The sequence below is a fragment of the Equus caballus genome, chromosome 25 (assembly GCF_041296265.1).
Source record: "Equus caballus isolate H_3958 breed thoroughbred chromosome 25, TB-T2T, whole genome shotgun sequence".
NCBI lineage: Eukaryota > Metazoa > Chordata > Mammalia > Perissodactyla > Equidae > Equus > Equus caballus.
In genome coordinates, this window is record NC_091708.1 from 14,130,095 (window position 1) to 14,143,893 (window position 13,799).

Below are 13,799 nucleotides of genomic sequence, written 5' to 3' on the forward strand. Positions count from 1 at the left end.
TTGGCTAGTGATCTTTGCTATTTTTTAAAAATGAATTTAGCTTTATAGATATGTTGAAAAGTGCTTTACGCTTATTTGTACTTAGACCACAGGTAAATAATGAACCTAAGACTGGTCAGTGCCAGGAAAGGGCTGGAGTACGTGAAAGGGGAGGGTCAAGGAACGCTTCCCAGCAGTGGCACTGAGGCAGGCCTTGAAGAATAAAGAGAATTTGTGTCTTACACTCTGTAGGAGCTTACTCAATACAAGACAAAATTAACAGAGCTGATGATGCAGAGAGCATTAGGCAACAAACCCTAAACAGGATGCACACTGCACGCGTGACAATACGCCCTCTCCACTTCAACATCCAGTTTATCCTAGTTTCTGACTTCAGGTTTGACTGTGTACATTCCTAATAATACCAAAATAGATCACGGAGGCCAAGATCTAAAATTTTGTCTCTTCCTATGATAAACATCTTTTATTGTCTTAGTGTGGGAAAACACAATAAATCACATTTGTAAAAAAATAAAGATCACTCTTGCCACGGATCCAGGCAAAGGTATGACTAAGCAAAATTCCTAACAGAGGACAGTCAACACCCAGGTGGATTGATTCTGGGAACTACAGGGACCCTATTCTCATTACGAAGCCAAACAATCAACTTTGATGATGATATACTTAAATTATTAAAACAATTAAGGCACAATATGACTCAAAATTCATAGGCAGAGCAACAATAATCTAGAGAAAATATAATTAAAATATTCTGCTGAACGTGGAACTGTACCATATTTATATCTTAATCAACACTGGTGAGACTCAGGATTATTACAGCATAAAAGATACTATTTTTCTGAAAAAGCAGACAGGGAGTTGTGGTATATAGGAAGGTGGCTCAGGTTCAAGATTCAAGTGCATATTTTTTAATCCCTTCTGCATTAGATTCTAGGTTTTTTCTCTTTTTGGTTTCAAAACTGAGTCACGATCTACAAAGATGGTATTAATGAATGTAGCATAAAGACCTTAAAAAACATCCCATTACACCAGCAGCCTGGTGACACATTGGTAGAGCTGTTCCGTAAACGCTTCAGAGGAGAATTTCTCCTTCACCCTGGCTCTCCCAGCCAGTCCCATGGTGGCTTTTAAGGAAGGTTCCCGGATGAACCTTTCTATTGCTTCCGAGAAGCACACTGGGTCGGGCTCACACAGAAACCCTGTGACGCTGTGGACAACGGACTCCAAGGGCCCGCCGGAATTAACAGCAATGACCGGGCACCGCATGTACATGGCCTCCAAAGGGACGATGCCAAAGTGCTCGTTGCTTGGTGTGTAAAGCACACACGTGCAGCCGTGGAGGAGGGAGATCTTCTGTTTGTCTGAGAAAGACCGCAGGAAGGTCACAGACTGGCCAAGGTCAGACTGCTGGACCATTTTCTTCAATTCCTGGTAGTGTTCCACGTTCTCCAGGACTCTCTCGTCGTAGCCACCTGCCACGATCAGATGGACCTTGTCCCAGTCTCGGGACGTCAATCTCGCACGCAGCTTTACCAGGGCTTCCAGTGCCAAAGTCAGATTTTTCTTCCTTTCGTATCTGTTGATGGAGAGGAACAGGAATTTTTTCCCCTCGGGCACTAGGTCATCAAGTTTTTCAGGAACAGCTGAGTCAAAGCTGGTGACATTCAGAGATGGGTAGAGGATATCGGGCTTTATGTGAGACAGGGACTTGAACGTTTGCTTAAAAACGGCAGCTGTGAACTGGCTATTGACCAAGACGCAGTCTGCCATACCTGTGGTGTATTCCTCCACCCAGTCAATCGGGGCCCTGTACAGGCGTTTAAGAAAAGAGTCTCTTCTGGTGAGAAGCAGATCCGGGAAGTGACAGTAGAAGAGGATCTTCTTACGCCGTCTGGCCAGTTTGAACACTGGGATACAGGCAGAAACCTGGCCAAAGCAAAAATCGACAGCAGATAAAGTGACTCGTCAACTAAGCTTCAACCAAATCAAAAGCACAGACACCCACCCTGCCTGTGAGTCAGTGGGCGCCTCGCAGGCAGTGTCTGGTTCAGCTCTGTGTTCCCCAGACTCTCACCCAGTACCATGCCTGGTGTACAGGAGGCGGGTACATGGTTTCCGGATGCGTGCTAAATACTTAAAGCTGCAAGGCCAGCGGTTTCCTTTAGAACAGCACTGTCCAACGGAAATAAAAATCTAGTAATCACATGATGGTTACATTAATTTTAATGTACTTCATCTAAAACAGTATATCAAAATGTAATCAATACTAAAAAAGTTAATGAGGTACTTGACACTCTTTTTTCCCACATTGTCTTTAAAACCCGGTATTTCCCACTTACAGCACATCTCAGTTCAGACTAGCCACATTTCAGGTGCTCAGCAGCCATCGTGGATGGAGCAGCTCTAGTATCTTTCTCCTCCTAAGGAACTGAGTGAACGAACTACAGTAGATTAGAGTGCAGGCTCTGGATCAAGACTGCCAGGGTCTGAATCTCAGCTCGACTAGCTAGCTGTGTGACTACCATCAGGTAGTCTACCTCTCTCTGGGCCTCAGTTTTCTTTTCTATAACATGGTGACAATTATAGTACAAAAAAACCCATATGGTTTTTGTGATTATTAAATGCACTGGTATATGTAAAAGGCTTAAGAATTTAGCACAGAATATGTGCTCAATAAATGTTAACCATTATCATTACTGATCACGAGCTATATGCTGGCATCACTAGAGACCTTCCTGTTGGGTAATCTTTCCACGTCACTTAATCTCCAGCTCACTCAACATCTGCAGAAGGTGAGCTTTAGGGATGATGAGGGGTTTATCCAAAGCCACTGAGTTAGAAAGTATCAGACATGGAACTGGAATCCAGGTCTCCTCCTTCCAAGCTCAGTTTTTTCTCTATCCAGCCTAATCTCAGCTACCTCACACCTAATGACTAGTTACACACGCAGGATGTTTGGTAGATGTCCATATTTCCTAAAAAGAAACAGCTTTCACAGAAGCAAGCAGGATCAAATGTAACTCAGGAATAATAATTAGAGAAACATAAATACAAACACGATGTCATGCCCACCTGTCAGTTTGGCAAAGACTAAAAAATGGTTGATAACATCCGACGTGCACAAGAGCATGAAGCAGGCTGTATCACACACTGTGGGAGAGTAGAGACACAACCTCTTTGGAGGGCAAATTTGGCAACAGCTATTGACATTTAAAATGAACAACTCTGATCTATCAATTTTATTTCTAGGAATTTACTCAAAGGACATGCTTGCAGAAGTACAAAAAAAAAAACGGTACAAGGATGTTTATTACAATACTGATCTATACACGAAAAACTGGCCACAATGTTAGAGTCCTTTAACAGAAGAACGTATAAATTATGGTACAAACAAAAGCGGAATTTCCAGCCACTAGGAAGAATGAAGTGAATCTCTAACACTGATATATAAGGATGTCTCAAACAGAAACTTTTGGTGAGAAAAAGCAAGTTGTCCAATAGTAGGGTGTGTCATAATCCTAATCATTACAAATAAGGAAATATATCTATGAACAGACACTCACATGCTGGTGTAGTCACACTTTCTGGAAGAATACAGGAGGAACTGTTAAGAGAGGCTCTCTTTAGGGAGTGGACGCGGGACGGGAATTTTACATTACACTTTTATACTATTTAAAGTTTTAGTCCTGAGGAAATATTACTCTTTAAAATAAATTTTTTTGGGGGCGGGGGAGGGGAAGAAAAAAAAAGACGTAAGAAAAGTCTACAATAGCTAGAGCCCAGATCCAGGTGGACATTATTTACCAAGCTAAAGAACTTGGAGTTTTCTTCAAAGACTAATGGCGAGCCATGTTACAGTTTTAACAGGAACATGACATGTTGACCTTGGCGTTTGAAACACACGACACTGCGAAGGAGCGGGGTGGCCTGGCTGCAAAGGCAAGAGACGGTGGGATGCAGTGGCCTGGAAGGAGAGTCAACAGAAATAATGCAAAGGGGGAAGACATACGAGTTACTAGGAAATAAAAGGTGACCAAAGGCTGACTTCTAACGCTTGTGTTTCTTAGAGCGAGGCCCAAACTCATCTGCTTCAGAATCACCCGATGATCCAGTGAAAATGCAGATTTCGGGGCCCCACCTCAGGACTCCAGGATGAAAAAACCTCCGAAGGTGGGGCCGAGTAATCTGCAACTTGAATGCGTCCGCACTAAAGCCGGAGAACCAGAGTCTCACTCCCAGCTCTGATCTCTCCAGATCAGCTCCGCTCTTTCCAAACCGCAGACGCAGACAGGTCACCCGAAGTCATGCAGTGCGCCCTCCATAAAGATAGAAGGAGGCGCGGCGAGGGCCGGGCGTGGCCGCCTCACCTGGTCGCACACGACCACGTCGAACTCCTCGTCGGCGAGGAACAGCACGTAGAGCGCCAGGAAGATCATGCGCACGTAGGCACAGACGGCGGCGCCGCGGCCGCCCCAGCCCAGGCTGCGCGGCAGCCAGTCCCCGGCGCAGCGCACCGGCAGCTCGCGGCTCTCGGCGAAGCAGTGGCCTGGGTCGTAGTGCGCGGTCCAGATCCTCACGCTACATCCGCGCGCCTGCAGCGCCAGCGCCGCGTCGAGCACCAGCCGCTCGGCGCCGCCCACGCCCAGGTCTGGGTGCAGGAACAGCACCGACGGGCTGGGACCCGGCTCCTCGTCCCGATCCTGCTTCTCCGCCATGGCCCGGAAGCCACGCCTGCGCCCCATCCCCTCAGGGGATTCTGCGCATGCTCCTTCCCCCGGCTCCCAGCGGGCCACTGCGGGGGCCAACCACGCCCCGCGACGCGCGCGTTTCTTAGGCCACATCAGCGCAAATATGTGGGCGCCTAGTAACTGCCGGAGAAAATTTCTCTTCTGACAGTGGTTATATCTTCCCTTTGGTAGGGACCGAACTCTAGGAAGGACGTTGTGACCCAAAGGAAGGAGAAAGAAGGTCTGTGCTTCCCACACAGAAACTGGCCAAGTCGCCTGCAGCAAAATTTTTACAGGCATATGGTGGGACAACCCAGGAGTCCTTGGATTCAGCGAGGACCCTGCCAACACGTCTGGGGGCGGGGCCTGAGCCAGTCTCTCCAACAGCCGGTTGTTAAGGCTCCTCGGCTGCTTGTCCTCCGCTCCAGCTCTCTGCTACCGGCCTGTGTCCAGCATGGTAAGGCCGCCCCAGCCTTCCCTCCTTGCTTCCCGCCTCTCCCAGGCGCCCCGACTCCTGCCTGACGCCGTGGCCTCCTTCCGTGGCGCCCTTGCTTTCCTCGGCCTCCCGTTTTAGGTGCAGTCTCGGCCGTCAGGGCCTGGGGCCGGCGGCGCTCACCCTTCTGTCTCCTTGTCTCCTCTGCAGCCTGGTCCGACCCCCAGTGGCACTAACGTGGGCTCCTCTGGCCGTTCTCCCAGCAAAGCAGTGGCCGCCCGGGCGGCGGGCTCTACGGTCCGGCAGAGGTAAGGATCCCTGCGACCCTCGGCTATAGGCTTGGAGAGGTGGGGCCCAAGAATTCGCTGGTCTTCAGAAGGAGACCCCGGGATGTTAGGACTTAGAAGGGCAGAATAAGGTGCAAGTGACATGGCCGTATGGCTAAAGACCTTTGGAAGTCTTTTATGTCTCGAGAGGGAGGCAGCGTTTTCTTTGCTTTCCTCAGTTTTGGGCAACACTCTTAAAAAAGGAAAGTTAACAAACTGGAACAGGGTTAGAGACAGTTTTGAGAAAACTGTCATTAAACTGGCGTCTCCTGACCTGAACTCTGGACTCGACATTTCCATTTGAAGGTCTCATACATACTCAGTTTAGCGTGACTTGTCAGGACAAAACTGAGCCTCTCCTTCCACCCCAGCCCCTTCCTCGCCCCGAGTTATATCGCCTGCTGCTGTAAACTCGTTCACCCAAAGCCGGAAGTTCAGCAGCATCTTGGATTTTTCTTATGCTCTTTTATCCAGTCGTTTGCGAGACTTTAAACTAGGCATGAAAACCTTCTCATCAGTCCTTTCCTTTTCCGTTTCTGCTGCCTCAGTTCAGACCTCAACTTCTCTCATCTAGACTTTTGCATTTTCTGCCTAACTTTTCTCCTCTCCAGGTCATTTCCATTCCAGTCCATCCTCTGCTCTGATTCTGTCACGCTTCCTCTTAGTTTCTCTGTTAGTTCCTGGTTGCTGGACTTTGAAAAACAAAAAAAGGAATACCAGGGCTCTTGATGGTCTTTTCAGCCTAACTGCCTCTGCGCTGTGCTCTAGCAACGGTGAACTATTACCGTCTTCTTAAGGCACTGGACACCCCCACCCTTTGTGTTTATTCCTCAGGGTTAAGCTCGGGTTATTTCCTCGTGAGGTCGTCTCTGACTCTGAAAGCAGCAGTAGCTATTAGCCTTCCCCTTTGTTCCTAAAGCATTTTGTTCACATTGTTGTAATAGCATTTATGTTTCCATATTTGTCTCTTTCATTAGATTTGAGAGCCACTGCTCGAGTCACCTCTGTCCTACCATGGGGCCTAACACATAAATGATGACTGAATCAAGTGACGTTGTCTTGGGATTTTTGAAGGAACTAGTGGGGTTTTATCTAGAGAGGAGAAAACCTGGAAGGGATTCATGAAAACTGTCCTTAACGATGTGAAGAGAAATGAGAATTTTCTTATGGGCTAGAATAGGTAAATCTAAAACTAGTGATTTGAACTTACATGAGACAGCTAAAGGGAATTCTAATGGAACTGTCAGAAACGGTAAGGTTATCCTGAACAATCGTGAGTTCCCTGTCACCAAGATGTTCAGGGCAAGGCTGGGATGGACCAGCTGGACAGTGTGTCAGCTGTGGTTTAGGTTATGTGTGCTTGGAGTGCTGTCTCATTCCCACCCTGAATTTCAGAGATTCTTGGAGTGGAAAACATGTGCAGTTCCTTTGGGTGAGGGTCTGGTTAATCAGAACTGGGAGTAATGTGGTAGGGAAGGTTGACCATCTGAGAACTTTTCAAGAAAAAAAGGGAAGTCATATATTTAACAAACGTAGATATGATAATGAAACAATTTATGTACTTAACAAATAAAAATGAAATAGGTGAAATGGAGAAACTGAAACATTTGAGGACAGAGGCGTCCTTTCCAGTTCTGGGTGTTGCTGTCTTCTAGGATTCCGTGTGACAGGGGCTAGCGTAACTAGACAGATCACGGTTGTATGTATTGAGTGTTCTCCTCTAGAGTTTGACACTCTTCAAGTGTTATTTCATGAGTGGAATGTGATAGGTATTGGCTGTCGAAGGCTATATCCCCACTTTGTAAGTGTGTGTGAAGCAGTTGAAGTTGATGGTTTGCACAGTCGAAGGCAATGCTTTGGATTGCGTAGTCCGCAGATTTCTGTCCTCTGTCCGTGCTCACTGAGGTGATAGAGGTAGTGCCTTGCAGAAGAAATGGTGTGGGATTTGAGGCCAGGCTGCGGTTGGAGTCCCTGCTCTGCTTAATACAGTATAAAACGGAACTGCCGTGAGGATGAAAAGGAGCAGTAATGCACTGTGTCTGTAAGGCTGTCAGGTGTTACCCTGTTCACACAGGGTACGATGGTGAGATAGCCAGCGGTATTAAGATAATCATCAAATAGTTATTAAGGGAACATGCCAGGCACCATTCCAGCTCTGAGAGTATATGTGTGAACAAGATAGACAGGACCTCATGGACCTTATATTCCAGTGTGGGAGGCTGTGAGCAAGGCAGATAATGCACTTTCAGGCAATAAGGGCTGTGAAGAAAAATAAAGCTTTGTAGGGCATAGAGAGTGGTAGGGGGAGGGTGTTCCGAGCAGCTGACATTTGAATAGGGACCTGAAAGAAACAAGGGAGCAAATCGTGCAGTGGTCTGGGGAGGAACAGGCTTCCTAGCCGAAAGGAGTGGCTGAGTGTAAAGACTCAGATGGGAATGAGCTTGGCTTCTTCAAGGAAAGGCCAGAAGGCTGTCATGTTAAAACAAAAGTACCTAAAAGTCAGTTATGAAAACCATCATATTAAGGTGTCAGAAGAGGGAGGCGGTTACACAGTGGCCAAAAAGGAAGAGTAAAATAGAACCCAAATAGAAATTTAAGAAATTAAAATGGGCTCTATTAACCTCTACCTACTTTCCAGCAGGGGAATGGGAGGTATTTTGAGTACATTTTGGGATTTCTAGGGGTGCTGATTTTCAGATCCTCTGCTATGTCCCGTGTGCCAGCATAGTAAGAAATCTTAAAAGAGGCCACGCTGATCCCTTCAGAGCTCCTGTAATTTCAGAAGACTTTGAAGACAGGAACTGTAGTTCAGGGGTTGTGGACATAGTGGAAAGTGCATGGGCCCTAGTCCTGGCTCAGCCGATGACTTACCACATCCACGCTGGCCTTACTGTCTGGCTCAAGTTCCTTTTTATGAATGAGGAGGAGAATTTCAGGTACCTGCCCTGGAGATTAAATGATGTGTGTCTGTGTGTGTGGAAGTTCTTCTAAGTGTATGAATTACTCTGTAAATCCCTGTACAAGTCTGTTTGCTATGTGCAATCAGTTTTCTCATAAAATCAGTCATACAGATGGAGTTCTAAGTTCCCGGGCCACCACGTAGCCTGTAATTAGCATGTTTGAAATATAACCTTTATAGTACAATAGACCCAAATCATTGTTTGACACTGATTGCTTTCAGAGTTCTAGCATGAACACAGCTCTCTTTGCTGGAACCCAAGCTGGAACCAGGACTCCACTTCTCCGTTCCATGCAGCACAGCAAGCTCCCTGAGCTCTAGACCAGTGCTTCTTGCATTTGGAGTGTGGGATAAAGACCATGGCAGGGTGAGGTGGGGAATAGGACCTGAGTTGGGAGGGCAGTGAGAAGAGATGGTGTGGATAGGGTTTTCACTTCTGATTTCTCCCTATATGTCCTTCTCTTTTCAAAAATCCAGAATCAGCAGCCCACAGATACTGGAATGGGATTTTAAGGGAGGGTGACCTGGGATTTGGTTAATGGTGAGGGGCAGTGTTGGGACAGGGCTTTCCTTCTCTCCTCTGCCTTTCCTCTCACCTGGGATTTCCAAGTTGGTGATAAATGGGCTGAAGAAGATTCCTTGTGACTTGTCCTCTCACCATCTCTTCTTACGTTGGTGTTGTACCGCTCGAGCACTGGGGCCAGGATTGGAGTAGTGCTGTGTGGGTAGGCTTCCCCAGTCACTGAGGGATTCTCCCAGAGAGGAGGGGCAGGATTCCCTGGGCCTGTTCCTGGCCAGTGGTGTAAGTGCTGTTCAGCTACTTCTGTATGCCAGGGCTGTGTGCATCACACAAGCGTTGATCCCCTTTGAGGGACAAGTTCTGGCTGCGTGTTTTCCGTGTTTCTTCATGTCTTATCTCTCTGTTAGATATGTGGTCAATGTAACAAAATAGTGAAAAAAGATTATAGAATAATTTTTTATAAAATGTATACTCTGGGACCTGGATACAATTAAAGGTTAATGTTTTTTGTCTCTTTTGTAGCAAATGCAGTGATTTAAGACATATTTTAAGATTGCCATCTTATAATCAGACTATATGGATTCAGGGCTTTTTTAAGCAGGGATTTATTACTTGACTTCACAAAAATGTGAAGAAAAACTGAAATGTACTGTGCAAATGAGGTATCCATATGTGTGGGCAAGCAGATGGACTCTGGCGGATGAACTCTGGCGTCAGGACCGGGTCCACATCCCAGCTCGGCCACCTGCTGGCTGTGTGGTCTCAGGCACTTAGCTTCACCTTTTCTGAGCCTCATTTCCTCATCTGTAAGACGGAGATGGTGACTACTCTTTAGGGTTATTGAATGCATTAACCTAAGGCAGCTACTCAGTTCGTGTTCGTTCGTTATCATGATCAGTGGAGTCAAAGCAAGAATTTGGGGACAGTACTAGCAAAGAAAAAGTTTTTTCTTTTTATTGGTTCTTTACCAATGTAATGGTAGCATATGTTATCATGCTATTATAAGGGGTTCCAAGAAAAAGGTGTTTGTAACATTTTCCTCTTGCAGGAAGAATGCCAGCTGTGGAACAAGGAGCGCAGGCCGCACGACCTCAGCAGGCACTGGGGGAATGTGGCGATTCTACACAGAGGATTCACCTGGGCTCAAAGTGTAAGTCTGGGGGAGCAGACCTTGTGTTTCTGTCCGGTATCCCGGAGCTCTTTGGCAGCGTGCTCTCTCACTGCCGACAGCTGTGCTTGCTTTGATGAGATTTACAAAACACTGCAGCTTTGTTTGTGCCAGGTGGGCTAGGTTTGGTTTGCCCGTATGTCAACCAGTTAGTTTAGGGCCTGGAATGACATCTTTTCATGGATTGAGTGAAAGCAAGGGGAGAGCTTCATTTAGCGAGGTCAAAACAAACGATGGGAACAGAGAGAACCTGAGGGAAGACTGCTTAATTAGATGAAATTGCTCTTCATTTGGTGTTCTTGTCCCGCACTGAGAAATAGGAGTAACCACTTGAATAGGAATTGGGTGATTTTTTCAAAGCTTTCCTGGAGACATAAGCTGATATTATTTCAGCCTAATGGAAGTTTCTCCATTCAGCTGTTACCAAAAGTTCTTTGGCCTCCTTGTCTTTGCTGGGTGGTGAGTAGAGCCTGGAGGGTGAACATACCACTTTCTAAGTTCTGAGGCCTGGGAGGGCTCATTAGGGGATGGAAGTGGGCATCCAGCAGGCCCCTGTCCCCATGCCTTGCTCACTTCATTTTCTGAGGTTTCTGTTACTGTGTGGCAGACTTAATCCCACAGGTTTCTGATCACATGGGCTCCAGGACGCCACTGATTACAGCTGTTTGCTGACTAAACCCTGTGGATGAGGAATTAGAATGGTGACAGCAGCTCTCATTTGTGCGGCTCTGCAGATTCAGAAGCTCAGTTTCAGAGAGGAAACGTTACGAGTCCAAGACACACAGCAAGAGCTGGAGGCAGATCTTCCACTGTTGGAGCCTGTGCTCTTCTGTGCTGCCCGTCTGCTGGAAAGGAGACTAAATTAGGCTTACTTGGGTTAGTTTAATTAACTTGACCAGCAACTTGACTTGGATTGCAAATTTAGTTTATGGAGACTTCCCTAGAACTCTTGAGATATGGTTTTATTGATTGAGCTTTTTTTTCCCTGTTATCTTGAAGACCTGTATGGTAAGGTGAGAATGTATTTAGGAAGTAGTTCCTGGGGCTGGGGTCTGTGAGTTGGCAGCTTCTGACAACCTTTTGGTTTTTGTTAGAGGTAATTTTTCTGAGTATCTCAGAGAAATTTTGAAGCCTTACGCTCTTCAGAGTATCCAGGGGACACATTTTAAACCCTTCTCAGCGTGGTAAAATTTGTTCTCCTGTGGGTGTCTGGCTTGTGCTTGCTCTGGGCTTTCTGCTGTTGTGCAGGCGGGCGTGCTTGGTCGTACTGCTTGAGTCCTCCCAGGAGTCAGAAACCGCAGTCTCATCACACTGGAGAGACATGCTTTTGGTGAAGGGACACAGTTGGGAATTCTCATCCACAAACCCACGTCTTGGCGCAGTCAGTCAGCACCGTGGAGCTTCTTGTTGGCTCTTCCTAGGAGTTGAGAATTTCTTTCAGGTTGATAGTAATAGCATTTCCTGTAGGCTTAGTATAAACCTGCATTGTGTGTGTATTAATTTACTTAATACCTCAGAAACCCTATGAGAGAGGTACTCTGATTATCTCCACTTTACAGAGGAGGAAGCGGCTTGGAGCAGGTAAATCACAGGGCCATAGTCACAGCTCATAACGTGACAGAATTGGTTTCCAAACGCCAGCACCCTGAGTCTGAGAGCAGCTCTCCCAGCTTTCTGCTCTATGGCTGATGTTACTGTAACGTTTCTGTAAAGTAGCGGGGTATGATCAGGTACAACATGGTGACCATCTCTTCCTATGTCCTTTTAAATTTGTTGATTCCAGTAAATGTACACATATTGGACGAACGAAATAGTGTAGCAAGGACTTCGATCTTTATTTTTTGTTTATTGTCCACCAGTGGACTCTGTTATCCTGCTGCTCCACGGGGTTGCTCCACGGCCTTGATGATTATAAAGCTTTCTGGGGTCTTTTCCATTGTCCACTCTCCATTTGTATGTGGGAGGTGAAGCGAGACATCTTGAATGCTCCAAAACTGATGTTTCACTAAGGTCAACATTCACAGGTTGTGTAAAATCCAGTTCTCCCTTTAAGAAACCTATACACTACTTCACAATTTGAAAAGCGTTTGCTTTTAGGGAGGCGCTGATGAGTAAAATCTATTTCTTTCCTACAATAAACTTATAAATATAAATCAAGCTTAACACATGTTGCCGAGAACGTTTGCTCCTTGAGGATGGGAACCTTAAAGCAGTAAAATGAGCAATATGTGCCAAGTCAGAAAACCTGAGTTCAGATCTCTCTTTTTCCATCCTGGCTACGTGTTCTTAGGCAAGTAATAATTAGTCTCTCCAAGCCTCAGTTTCCTTATTTATAAAATGAGGTTAATGTTTGTTTCACCTATGTCCTGAGTTTGTTGTTCAAATGGGATCATGTATTTGAAAACACTTTGTACCTTATAATGTGATATTCATCTTTGCATGACGTGTGTATTGTTGTTAGACAATAAAGATTATCTTTAAGTAGATCTTAATTTGAAATAATAGTTTGGTAATTGGATCATTTGCACTTAAAGAGTCTGGGAAATTTTTCTTACTACTTTTTATTATGGAAAATGTCAGATACATGAAATTAGAGAGACTTGTGTCCACAAGACATCAGATCATTTTATTTGTATATTGGTATGTTGTACTAAAAGATAAAGACTCCTCCTTTCTAAATAACTACAGTGCCATCACCACACGCTCAAAATAGCCACAATAATAATTTTGTGAGTATTTTAAATGATGCAAATAATATCCTTGGATGAGTCTTAGGTGCGCCCCCCTTTCCCCAGGCAATCTTTAGTATTACAGATATAATATTGTATTGTTACTAAAAGTAAGCATGCCTTCTCTTCTTCTTTGCAGTGGCCCTGTTCCAGTATTGGTTATGAGTCTTCTGTTCATCGCTTCTGTATTTATGTTGCACATTTGGGGCAAGTACACTCGTTCATAGATTCAGCTACATCCATCTGTCTGTCATCTGAAGAAGAAGGAAAAAACCCAACGTATCTTGGACCAAAAGCATAGTGATTTTCTGTTCACGAGAAAGAAATTTTCTGTAAGCTTACTGTTTTACAGGGAACTTGACAAGAATTGATTTTAAGGAATCAGTTTTTTTTCTATGGCTAATAAACTTTTTAATTCATTTATACCAAGTCTAATTGCTGATGCCTGACTGCTAGGGCCCTTAGTCTCCCTGCCTTTAGATTTTCAAGTAAATACGTGGAAAACGTGTCTTGTGGAGATTGTTTTCTTCGTTGGATTCACAGTTCCTTACGTGACTACATAGTCATTCAAATCCAAGATACTGTAATTGGCCTTGGTTTGTTTTCTTCAAGGTGCTTCTGTCCTGATGATTGTCATGTAGGGTGTTCTGCGGTTTTCAAGGAGTGTGCCTATGACTCCATCAGGCAGATCTGTTCTCAAAGGCAGCTGGTCCCCAGGGGAATAGTCATAGAAATCCTAAACCAGAAATCTTGGATGAAGTGTTTGCTCATTCTGTTCTTTGTCTCTAAAACGATAGATAATATTTTTGTCTCTTCTCTCCCCCAGTTCTTAATTATGTGAGTGTAGACCAGGGCTTTCCATCTATTTATCACTTATTGCTAAACGTTTTTTGAAAGAATTCATTTGATAAATTGGATTTATCAACTAAAATTTTGT

At 45.3% G+C, this 13,799-nt stretch overlaps 2 protein-coding genes across 2 annotated transcripts; one reads left to right on the top strand and one right to left on the bottom strand.

The window, feature by feature from the left end:
- Positions 1 to 430: 430 nt before the first annotated feature.
- ALG2 (ALG2 alpha-1,3/1,6-mannosyltransferase) lies at positions 431 to 4,742 on the bottom strand. The gene is made up of 2 exons (XM_001504059.6): positions 4,368 to 4,742; positions 431 to 1,926 (listed from the first exon to the last, which is right to left on the bottom strand). Exons 1-2 carry the CDS (start codon positions 4,740 to 4,742, stop codon positions 1,024 to 1,026), a joined length of 1,278 nt encoding a protein of 425 aa, XP_001504109.3. The 3' UTR covers positions 431 to 1,023.
- A 221-nt stretch (positions 4,743 to 4,963) lies between these two features.
- On the top strand, positions 4,964 to 13,285 carry SEC61B (SEC61 translocon subunit beta). Its single transcript, XM_005605655.4, has 4 exons — positions 4,964 to 5,184; positions 5,371 to 5,468; positions 10,014 to 10,115; positions 13,002 to 13,285. The coding sequence occupies exons 1-4, from the start codon at positions 5,182 to 5,184 to the stop codon at positions 13,087 to 13,089; spliced, it is 291 nt and encodes a 96-aa protein (XP_005605712.1). The 5' UTR covers positions 4,964 to 5,181; the 3' UTR covers positions 13,090 to 13,285.
- Positions 13,286 to 13,799: the final 514 nt, after the last annotated feature.

What these genes read in the sequence shown, in the direction of transcription:
- ALG2 (XM_001504059.6), bottom strand. Translation starts at nt 4,742, where the DNA reads ATGGGGCGCAGGCGTGGCTTCCGGGCCATGGCGGAGAAGCAGGATCGG. An exon ending in ACGTGGTCGTGTGCGACCAG is followed by an intron (nt 1,927 to 4,367) that starts GTGAGGCGGCCA and finishes TGCTTTGGCCAG; the next exon opens with GTTTCTGCCTGTATCCCAGT.
- SEC61B (XM_005605655.4), top strand. An exon ending in GGCTCTACGGTCCGGCAGAG is followed by an intron (nt 5,469 to 10,013) that starts GTAAGGATCCCT and finishes TTCCTCTTGCAG; the next exon opens with GAAGAATGCCAGCTGTGGAA. An exon ending in GATTCACCTGGGCTCAAAGT is followed by an intron (nt 10,116 to 13,001) that starts GTAAGTCTGGGG and finishes TCTTCTTTGCAG; the next exon opens with TGGCCCTGTTCCAGTATTGG.